This window comes from Rhamphochromis sp. 'chilingali' (genome assembly GCF_963969265.1).
Source record: "Rhamphochromis sp. 'chilingali' genome assembly, chromosome: 2".
In the NCBI taxonomy this organism is placed as follows: Eukaryota; Metazoa; Chordata; class Actinopteri; order Cichliformes; family Cichlidae; genus Rhamphochromis; species Rhamphochromis sp. 'chilingali'.
Window position 1 is genome coordinate 22,404,235 of NC_137930.1, and position 12,117 is coordinate 22,416,351.

Consider the following 12,117-nt stretch of genomic DNA (forward strand, 5'->3'; position numbering starts at 1 on the left):
GGGAACCCTTGCACGCAGTTAAGCAGCCTCTGCATATCCACTCCCCATGTGAGTCTTCAGTCGCTCTTTTCTTTAAACAAGACCTCCTTTCCCCTCTACATGTGTTTGAGGCCTGCCGTCCCCATCTCCCCTCCCTCGGCCACCGGGAAAAGACTGTGCTTCATTTCGTTCTGGATGGGAGTCTACATTTGTTCTGAAAATAAGCAGGCAGCCTCATTTTGCAGGAATATGCACAAACGTCTTCAAGGTTTCACGCCTGATAAACACAGAAGCAGAGTTCTATTTCACTGCAACACTTGAATACACACTTCCACAAGAAGTACAAACAATACTATCCAGGTAATCTCTCTCCAGTCACACTCACACGCAGATAAATAAAATTTCTGCACCACGGTTTGACACAGATTTGGAGTTTATTCACACATAACATACTACAGTGGGTAATGTATTCAAGAAACATTGAACAGCGCTGTCATATGACACAGGAAAAAAAAAACCCAAAAACAACGAAAAAGACACCGAACCCTTTCTTTGCCATTATATAAAAATAGTGTTGCTACAAAAGTATAAATTAGGTTTACTAATAAGACAACTCAGATCTGACTCTACACAGGAAAATGCTGCCAAAGTGCGATAAAAAGACAAAATGAAGAGAATCAAAACATACTTTTTTTGCGTTTTAGCAGAGTATAAAAAGGAAGAAATACCTGTAAAATAGGATGAAAGCAACACTAATTTCTTAACCTGAATTGATAATAAGACTATAATCCATAGTTAAAACAGAACAGATCTCCATGTTAGCATTCTTATACCACATTTTAACAACCAAACTTTTATTATCTGAATAAGTTAAAATCCTGAAACAAAATAAAACTTACAGCTGATTTCAGTTTTCTAGTAACAGTATCTAAGTTGAGTTTTCTATTATATCAAAACCTTCTGAAATGCTACTGTAGAAAAAGAGGTATAATGTTATTGGTGCTCCCTACTTTATCTCTGAAATGAAGGTGCCCCCTTGTGGCATAAAAACAGCAGTTCTCTTGTATTTACATAATACATCCTCTGAAAATGGATGATGTCAACCCATTAACACCAGTCCACAATCAGCACAGCTACTCCCACCTTGAAAGAATTCAGTCCGGGGTGTCTTAAACATCAACTGAGAGCCAATATGATTCATTTCCATCTGATGACAGACACTGGCTTATAATGTTATATATCAGAACTCTTATTAAAAGCATGCATATCTTAGATATACTCGTTTAATCAACAAAAGAACGCTATTTCTACAGAAAATTAAGTTGACATCATTACGTCAACAATGGCATTTTGTCCCAGAGCATATCCTATTGAAAATACTTATTTAAAAACTCTAAGAAAAAAATCCCTTCATCATTCAGTTGAGGATAACTTGAAACCACAAATCATTGTACAGTATTTTGACTATGTCTTTGACGAGCCTAAATTTTTGTATGAACATCTGATTCCCAATCTTTAAATTACAACACTACCTTCTGAGTACTGAGGTAAAACATTGGATTGGTAATTAAAAAATTAAATACAATTTACAGCAATTTTTCTTCTTCTTCCTCTTCTTTTTTTGATTTTTTTTTTACCAAAATATATAAATATATATATTTAAAAAAACACATTAGATATATTAAGAAAACCATTATGGGGAAAAAAAGCATTTATGAAATACTAAATCAAAGCTTGGAGGTAAGGAGGGCTACAGTCTATTAAAAAACATCTTGTGTAGTTATGAACAGTTTGTAATGCAGAGCCTTTGACCTTTAATTGACATAAGGGTTTTAAAGTTTTAATGCCACTAAAACAAAGATGACAAATGTTATGACATAAGTAAAAAGGGCATTCTGGTGTAATAAAAGAATCCGATGTCCAACCATAATCTGATAACTGCTCCCTCTCTTTTCTTGCGTGTCGTTTTCTGTCATTCTTCACAAACTAAAAGGTTACAGTCACATTAACCTTATATTTAACTGTAAACTGTCCTTCACCAACCCTCGAAAAAAGGACGTGATCTTTAGGTTCAAATGCGGATGATTAGCATCGATCGCTACGAGGATGACGGGGCAGCCTTTCAGTCAATAAGCACGATATGCAGAAGCATCAGAGTAGTGACATCAGTTCCAAATACAGTGTGTCAGTGTTTCTATTGGCCGGAAAAATGAACCGATTCAAGGTCAAAAGTGACACTGAAACAGGAAATGAATGTTTGAATGGACCTGTCGTACACAAGCAGCAGCTGAAATGAACGAGACAATACTGAGAGGGAACACATGTATGTCTGTACCTGAAGTTGCCCGAGGGCTTAAAGTTGGGCAAAGTTTGTTTTTTACTCTTAAATCGTGTAATAAAGTGATATTTAGGTTGGCTGTTAGCATTTAAGGGGCAGGTGATGTAGCCCGAGGCCCTAAAACAATATAAAATCAGCCAAATGACAATTTTCAAAACGAGTCTCTGATATCTACCACTGAGTCATTTCAGTGTACGTTTATACAGTGGATACTTGTTACATGTGGATACTGTGCTACTGTAAAGATTATTACTGACCTCGTGGGAATGAAAAAGATGAAAGCATACATGCTCAGTTAATCTGACATTTTGACAACAAGCACTTTAAAAGTACAGTGGTTGTCCATGAGTCGTCTGAGCACTGGGACACTGCTTTGTTTCCCTTTCTATGCAAATAAAAGAAAAAGTAAATACAATGTCTACAAGCCATTGAAAGGATGAGTGAAAAGAAGGCCATTAAACAGTAATATAAAGGCATGATGTTGGCTCTGACTGTAGGGTTTAAGGTGATTGCATGAAAGAGACTTAAGGCCCAAAAAACAGAGATAACAAACCAGTACTCGACTAATTAGTACCAGAAGCAACAAACAAGATTTACAGTATAGCTTCCATTCATCCAAGTCATTTTAGGAGGTAAAAGCTCAAGTGTATGTATACTAGGATCCATAAAAAAATAAATAACTTGACATATGCATGCGTTGACTTTAGTAAATGCACAAGCAGAATGTGTCCTGTAAAAAATAAACCCTCAGTGTTTCTTCTCTTGTTTGTTGCGATTGGCACTAACTGTATTTGGGGTGGAACGTTTCACAAAAGTCACGGTTCAGTACATACCTCGGCATTGAGGTCACAGTTTGGTTTCTTTTCGGTACAGTGAGGAAAAGTGGCGGTGCCTTCTTGGATATGGTCATTCCTGAGAAAATCCCATTGATTTTACAAACAAATAACTGAAAGAGTTTATCCTTGATAATTAACTGTAGGAGTGTGATGAGAACAGTCGGAAAAACTATGGCCTGTGGATAAAGCTTATTGCCTTAAAACGGGAAACGTGTAGCTCACAAAAGGAAGACAGCATGTATATACGAAATTATAAATGCGAAGCGCATAAGTCCCTACTGACAAGTCTTTTCAGACTGAGCTTAAAAAAAAATTGATTTATAGGCGCAAACAAAGATTTATGCAAGTATCAATTAGCATTTTGCCTCCAAGCGACAGCCTTTCATCTGAGGGAAATGCAAAGGTAAAATGTCTTCAGTGTAAAAACAACTTACGCAATTCTTAATCGGCTACAGAGCTGAGTGATGTAGCCGTACTGGAAACTAACAATGAGATAGTCAAAAGGGTCACATAATGCTGTCACTGCTCGATATAATGTACGGATTAATCACGTTTTTGTAACTGCCTGTTAGGATATGGTACAGCTGATTGAAATCGAACCACAAACAGATTCTAATGTGATGTTTTCCTCTGTGTAGATGTATGAAAATCACTTGTAAAGAAATGTCCACCAAAGATAACGTTTATCATTTCGTCTCTTCTGTGCAAGTCAGTGAGTTTGACTTTTATATCTAGCAGCATAAGACTTGTATCTAGAATGAAAACGTTGGATCACTTTTCTTTACCATTGGTAACATAAAAAAAAGAAAAGCATCACACTTGTTTTGTCTGTGTTTTTCTGCTACTTTTTACTTTTTTAAATGAAAAAGTTGCATGCACTGCATGCGAATCATCTGCAGCTACATTTTAGGACACTGATGCAACCATCAAAGTCAACTGCAATGATTAAGCTCTCAGTTACCTGCCCGTGGCTGAATGTGCTGAAAAATAAACATTTCCATGACTTGTGATAATAAATGATAAACCTAGTACACCTATTTGTCAGAGGTGCAATGGCAGTGAAGATCCACCGCTTGATTTTTTTTGTCATACACCAATGAATATTACTTTAGAGATTGTAAAGACCTGGTCAACTTTGACAGTCAATTTTCAGAGGTCTATGACAGGAGCTTCAAGCAATGAATTCTTTACCTGAAAATGTTGTCATCCAGTGAGAATAACAGCATTGTAGCCTTGTAGTAGTTTAGTTAATAGGCTGGAGTAAATCAAATCACTGGCTGTGACAAGACTAAACTCATCCTGCTTATGTGTGCATCCCAAACCGAGGGCAGAGTACCAAACAGGACAATCTTTTGAGAGTTACTGTTCCACCCCTACATTTTGGCCACAGTACTTAACAACTCCATAAAAAATATGTAATACACCATATTGTTTTATGGGTGTTTGCAACCTTAACAATGTGACTTTATCTTTAAATATTTGTCTCGAGAAGTATTTAATGTCCATACACATTTATGTTTACAGTTAGGCTAAACCTAAAATATATAAATAATAGTCTTGAGTCATTGGTTGGAGGTGAAGGTTTGGTTGATTAGGTTAGTTAGGTTTTCTTCTAGCCCATGTTAGAGTGAAGGAAAATTAGTTTGTTCATTTCCTCAGCAGTTACCTGCTGCCTCCTCTTCATAGCCAAGCTCTGCTCACACACAGTCACGCACTCTCTGCGTATGCCCACAGCAGGCACTGCAAGTAGCCACAGTGCCAGGCGAGCGAGCCTGGGGAACTTCTCGCCCACTGTTGAGCTCCAATACTGGAAGAGATCAGGTGCACCTTGGAGGAGAGGCTCAGCCAGGTATTGAAAAATCTCTTGTCTAACTTGGCTTTGGCTGTCATCGTTACCAGACACGGTGCAAGATGAGGAGGACCCGCGTGAGGGGCCACCATTGTTTCCACTTCCCTCTACTCGGCTTATTTTAGGAGTGGGGGGGCCATCGGCGTCCCGCTCGTCACCACCTGAACCTCCACCACCAGTGATACCACCATCCCTAGTTTCAGCAGCCATTTCGCACGCACGAGAGATTATGTCTTCATGCTGGTAGGCTGGCACTGAACGCAGCTTGAGCTGTGGGTCCAGGACCATAGCAACCTGGTGAGCTCGTTCAACCTGGCAAAAAGGTAAAATGATACTGTCAGTACTTACTCATAGAAAATACTCCCTTTATCTTGTTGTTGTTAAACACTGTGTATTGTACAACCGTGGTCCCCAACCCCCGGGCCTCGGACCAGTACCGGTCCGTGAGAGTTGAGGTTGTGGCGCAAAAAAGGTTGGGGACCGCTGTTGTACAATCGAGATGCAAATATCAGGTGAAATGAATTTTATAAAATAAAAACTTGAATTGCTACACAGAACAAGCCAGTTCTAATGTAACTTATTTAAATTAAGATAAAAGAAACATTCATTTAGCAATACAGAAGTTATTAAGTGTAAGGAATACCAGTTTAATACCTTGAAGTTTTCCTTGAGTGCTTCTAGGAAATAGTGGCAGAGTTTGCTAGCTGTGCCGGTTCCAGCCTCTCCAGCTTTGGATGTGAAGAACTTCTCCAAGCGCAGGTAGACGGGCAGCACCTGCTGTAAAGTTGGTCTCCTCTGGCTGCTCAGCTCCAGAGCTGCCAGGCGCAGAGGTGCCAGCAGACAAGCCAGGGTGCCTAGCAGATGCTTGTTGAGACCTTGGAGGAGCGGGGCTGTGGCCTTACTGCGGCCATAAGCCTCACAAATCTGTTCAAAGTGGGCATGGACCTGCAGGAGAGCTTCGGCCATACGATCCCAACAAGGAGGGGTGGGGCATTGTGCAGGGTTGCCCTGTGGACCTTCCTCAGTTGTGCTTGTGGATGTGTTGGTACACTGTTCATCACGGAGAATGAGTGTGGTAGAGGAGGAGATATCTCTGCATGTGGAGAGAAGCTCAGCCAGCTCATGAAGCCCTCGAGCCTGGAGGCTTCGCTTCCCAAGAACGGCCTGAACAACCGCACCGAGTGAGCATCCTGCGCAGCGCAAACATATCCGCCCCCGGCCCCCGCCTCCCAGTGGTGACCCTCCAAATCCTGCCGCCCACACTCTGGGCTCAGAGACATACACAGTGCGGATGTCTGACATCACAAACTCAGAAAGCACGTTCTGCACCCAGTGATGAACCTGTTCTGGCCCTTCCCTCAGCTCAGCCTCCCTTACACCAAGCACGTAACGCTTTAGTCTCGAGCCCTCCACCTGGTAGGCTGTTAGAACGTAGCAAGCGTCTGGGCCAGATGTCTGGGAGTGGCAGGTGACGGCGATGCCAAGCGAAGCATTTGAGCCTAGAGCACACGTGACCTTGACTTTTACTTGGTTGTACATGCGGGGCAGCTGCCGCAGTGCCAAGGCACTCATGTTGCCAAGAGCATCACGGGTTGAGTAGGCACCATGACGAGCACCCGTATCCACTAGGGTCTGTGCCAACTTCAGGAAGTCCTTGCTGTTGAGCACATTTAGCATGCTCAGATCTGAACACATTACCCGTAATAGGCGTTCAGCCACCTGCTGGCGCTCCTTCTCAGGTAGTCCATTATTCTCTGCCAGGACAGACAGCAGATGGATGGTTAGGAAAGCAGAACAAATGATAAGAAAGACAATTAGTGTTTATGTTTCCTTGGATATTCTGGCAGAAACATTAAAATAAGAAAAAGGATATAAAAACAATCAGAGAGGGATTATGACATAGTGTGAAGTCATTGCAATCAAAGGGGAAAGCTACACAGAGCAGACACCACTGCTGCCTTTATTAATCAGAGACATAGATGGCTTCTATGTTAATGTTCCTAGTAGGCTTATTTAATAAACCAATGACATGATGAGAGCTACAGCACGAATGCAACATTACTGTACTTTCAAAGAGCTGTTGGCATAGTGCTTTAGTGCTACACAGAAAACAATCCAAATGTCCAAAATGTTTTATTTCTGTTTATTTTTACTTATTCAGTAGCGATAAAGGCAGAAAATGTTGTGAAAGAGACAGGTATGCAAGAAAATTGCCCAGTGGGATATTACATATGGGAAGCCTCTTAACCACCAGGCTTAATGAAGGTGCGGTACTTACGGGTGAGAGCATGGTTTCTCTGGGAGATACTTTGAGGCTGGATTTGTAGTTTAACTGAGGAATGGGCCTGAGCCTGAGAGCCTCTCCACAGCTGCTCCTGAGGACCCGATACTGAAGAGGTTTTGGGAGAGTCCCCTTTGGTGTGGTTCTCATTATCAGCTGTTGACAGAGAGATGGAAGAGCTGGCTGAGTTGTTAATGGAAAAAAGCACAAGTTAATTGTATTGAGTGGAAGAAAATGTAAAGATTAAAACCATGACACAAAACAACTGTCTTTAAAAGAACCAATAACTTGGCCTCCCTGTGGTTGACAAATTGCACCTTAAAAATAAATACCACAAGTTAAAGAATTATTTTCCTAGTTGTTTCTCATTATAAGATCACACAGCGTTCCATCTATGGTAATTAATTTGCCAAAGTCAATCTCGGCAATATTAAAAAAAACCCTCAAATCCAACTGATATATAATTTGTTTCACAGCTGAATCTGACTAATAATCATACAATTCCAGCTGAAGACAGGGAACATGATTCATACTTAACAGGATAACTACTTACAGTTGAACACTTTCAACATTAAATATTAAATAAAAAGGCTCAAAGACAGATACTTTCTTGCTTTCCTGGTTTGCATCTTTATTTATTTTTGTGTTAGTAAGTTTTGCAAGAATATTTGGCTTAATTGCTTAAAAACTGATTTTCTTCAGAACTGGAAAAAAAAAAAAATCAGCATTGACATTTTATGATTAACTGACAACATAAAAGCAGAGCAGAGAATGCAACTTTATTCTGTGCAGTCCTGGGACACGAAGCACACCCCATGATTCAGTAGCTTACAGAACCACTTTTAGCAGAAAGAACTTGAAGTCATCCTTTTCTGCATGACTTTATGTCTCTCACATTGCTGTGAAGAACCTCTGGCCCACTCTTTTTTGCAATATTGCTTTACTTCATTGAGGTTTGCAGGCATTTATCTTAAGGTCCCCCTACAACATTTCAGTTGGGTTAAGGTCTGGACTTTTTTTCAGCCGATCTGTTGCTGCTCTGATTGGTCTGTCAGTATACTGTTCTGCTGCATCATGTTGCAGTTCACAGTTAACTTTATCACACCACAAGCACACGCACAAGTCCTGTAGCTGCAAAACAAGCCAAAATGATACAGGTATATCTGTATCTACCACAGTGTTCGATTGAGGTGTTTGTGCAGATAAGGCGTGTCTGTTTTTTTTGCCAAATGTGGTTCACTTGTGCATTACGGCCAAACATCTCCTCTTTCTTCTCATCTGTCCCAAGGACATTGTGTTTTTGTGGCTTGTTTAGATGCAAATGTCTCGACCTAAGCTGTGCTGTCATGCTCTTCTTAGAGAGAAGAGGCTGTTTTCTGGCAAACCTTCCAAACAAGCCCTACTTATTCAGTCCTTTTCGAATTGTCCTGTCATAAACTTTAACATTTAACATGATAACTGAGGCCTTTATGTAAAGTCTGAGATGTAGCTTTTGGGTTAAACCTTTTCGGATTTACCCCTGGAAAGTTTGTAGATGCAGTAAAGGTGTTTCTTGCAGGACTGCACAGAGTCTAGAGAAAACTCTCTTTTCACATGGACAGACAGACAGACAGACAGACACACACACACACAGTGACAAATGATGCATCAAATCTTTGCAACACTATTTCCAGCAAACTCAGATCCAGATCTGCAACAACCCTCATTATTGGCAGATATAGAAATATTATGTACAGTAACACGGAATACTAATTAAACAGTGGTGATATGTGATGAATGGCAGTTTTGAATGTATTGCAGCCACTGCTACTGCGTTCACGTTACGTACTTTTTCTGCTGTCGTGCTTTACATGCATTTGTAGTCGTGGACTCACCAGCATGGGACTGCATGTGCTCCAGCAGGTTGTTGTAGAACTGGAACTGGATGCCACAGGCACCACAAGTGTACGGTTCTAAAAAAATCACAAGGCCCAGAAGAGTGTTGACTCTTTGTCAGAGGCAAAAATTAAAATATGGTCTGTCCCTGACGTGCACTGGATTTCTGCAAAATACAGCAGCTCCGAAACTCAGGCACGCCAGTATGTGGTAAAAGTGACTCCTTTTGAAAAAGCATTTATGAAATCTATGATTTTTTTATAGAGATATTTAATACTTAACAATAACAGTGAGCCTAATACGGTAAAATGTTGCTGCCCATAGGAGGCAATGCTAAGTTGTCAGATGTCAGTAAGACTAACAATGGGCATCTTGGTCAGACACTTTCTTGTTATAGTCAAGCCAAAAAGAAGAAAAATATATCACCACAATTACATAAAGAAAGATTTTCACTAAATAACAACAGATTTTTAAAAAAAAATCAAGGAAAACAGAGAAAATGGCAAAATAAGCAAGGTGCGTGCTTACATGCATATATTTGTTTAAGGCAGAGAGGTGTGGTTAGACTTACTCTGTGCTGTAGAGAAAGAGGTGGCCACCAGAGGGCTTGGCGTTCCTGTTAACAGGAGGACAGGAGGGGGAGGAATTTAAAACTACAGAGACAGTGGACCACCATCACTCATTTCCCTTCCTCATTTTATCACCGCATTAATATAACTTCATTTATTGTTTATTTTATTTTTATGCATTCATATTGTGTTTACTTTGAATATAATGGAACACAACAGAAAAATAAAGCAATTTACTAAACCTTGGAAAGATAGATAATATTGTATTGATTCTTTAAAAAGCAACTAAAGTGCTCCATGTCCACACCTAAACATTAAAAACATACCAGATTTACATATAGCCCTTATGTTCTTTGACATAATCTTCTTGTTTATGGATATACCACTCAAAATGCTCCTCCCACACTTATGGTACATGTCAACTGAGTGTTTTTATAAGTGAGGAATTGCTTTGCAAGCCACCAGACTGAGACAAAATAGAATAGACTGACAGGTGCCGTCCCTCTTTTCCAGCCTCGTCCAGCTGTGCAAACACTGAGCAAACGCCTGATTGGATGAAACTAACATGGCAGCTTGTTTGCCATGAAGTATTCTCTTCATAAATAAAAACAGTCCAACATATAGGAAAAAGATGTAAGGTGAGAAAGAAACTGATTGCTTAAACTGATTTTAGATTGACAATGGCTACTTTAATGCTTCTCAAGAGTTTTTAGAGCTGCTGTCTCTCACTGGAACGCTTGTATTTGCATAAAGTAGCTTAATTTAACTTAAGCAAATCATGAGTAAGCAACTCAATTTCCTGTCACTCAACACGCAACTCTGCACTGTCAGACAGCACTGCTTTCCTGTGGACATTAAGAGCATCAAGCACCACTTTTGATAACCACTGAAACTCATCCACAGTATCAAAATAACAGCCCTTCTTTTTATCTTAGAGAAGAAAAAGAAGTTTAAGGGTCCCAAATCTGAAACAGGATCAGTGAAGGATAACAATTACATTGGTAAATAATGAAAAATGTCTGCATTTTCACTGAGTTGGTACATGTTGACATGTGCCACGGTTCAGGTCATTTGTGCTTTATGTTCTTCTGACTTCTCAAGATTTTACAGGGTTATTCCATCTCAAATTAAGGTGGGCCTACTGCTCAACCATCCCCAATTTGCAGTGATTGCTGTGAAATTTTAGCTATACTTTTCAAGATCCATCTGCCTACCTATCTATCTTTTCTATCTGTCAACCACTTTCAGGCGATTTTTTCACAAATTGAAATCTGAGGCAATGTTTGAACATGATTAACTCAAAAACTATTACAGATAAAAGCCCAAAATCTGTCCCAAATTATAAATCTTGATTCATTTCTTTGGTGAGAAGTATCAGGGAAAATTTCTCCTTTTATCTTCAAGAGTTTTTGACGTGTACATATTCAAGCATTGCCTCAGATTTCAACGTGTGAAAAAAAAAAAAAAAAAAAAAAGTCTAAAAATATGTTGAGGGACCATTTTGCAAAAAGAAGAAGAAAAAAAATCTTGGGAGATTATTTGTTATATGAATCTATATGTGTTTATGTGTTACATAAAATATGTGTTTCCAAACTTTGGACCATAAAGTTTGTAGGAAAACAGAAGGTCGAGCAGAAAATGTTTTAAAACTTAGCTGCTCTGAGTTGGAACGACCCTTCAGTCTGCCCCTGGGGGATGAATTCACAGTGCACAATTCAGTGAATGTTGTAGGAAACAACAGGCTGTTTCTTGGAGGCACAGTTCACGTGATGCATCTTATTTGTGCTTGAATCATAAAGGCTCATTCACTAAAGATTTCTGTTACGGCTCTAATCCAAATATAAAGTTAACACAGTTTAACACAAAAACCTGTATTTCTTTTTCTTCACAAAACCTTGATGTGGTCACCAATATAAGTGTAATCCAGGACCCAGTGTTGATAACAGGGCAGGGCAATATGGCCAAAAATATTTATCATGATATTTTTGAAAATTTGCAATAACGATGTAACCGACAATATAATTGACAAAATACTTTACAACTCCACAACTTTATTAGTGCAAAAAACCCCATCAATGTATTTTCACTTAAACAAGCAGCTTTTTTTAAGTGCATTAAAGTTATATAAAAATTTAACAGTGTAAATACAAATTCCTTGCTGACAGTTTAACTAAAAGGCATTTCCAGTGGAAATTGGCCGACATATCCTCAGCATAACCATGTATAATATCCACAAAACTTAAAGAGGTTATACATACGCATACGCTAATATTACGTTGAAGCACAGTACGTATCACTCCGCGAAGCTCCTGACTACGGTAGCTAAAATGCTCCGACACTCCATCAAGTGGTGCGGCTTCGTAGCTTAGCAAAGTCGTACTAAAACATTT

General features: G+C 39.5%; 1 protein-coding gene across 4 annotated transcripts in view; it reads right to left on the reverse strand.

Annotated features, from left to right (window-relative positions):
* Positions 1–401: 401 nt before the first annotated feature.
* Positions 402–12,117, reverse strand: part of znf618 (zinc finger protein 618) — a 42,506-nt gene continuing 30,790 nt past the window's right edge. For 3 of the 4 annotated variants that reach the window (XM_080868314.1, XM_080868316.1, XM_080868313.1), the window contains 5 exons: positions 9,730–9,774; positions 9,158–9,235; positions 7,281–7,439; positions 5,657–6,756; positions 402–5,314 (listed from right to left, as the gene is read on the reverse strand). In XM_080868314.1, coding sequence (XP_080724440.1) covers positions 4,766–5,314; positions 5,657–6,756; positions 7,281–7,439; positions 9,158–9,235; positions 9,730–9,774 — 1,931 coding nt within the window. In that variant the 3' untranslated portion in view covers positions 402–4,765. The remainder of the gene's footprint in view (positions 5,315–5,656; positions 6,757–7,280; positions 7,440–9,157; positions 9,236–9,729; positions 9,775–12,117) is intronic. The other variant, XM_080868315.1, reaches the window with a different exon arrangement.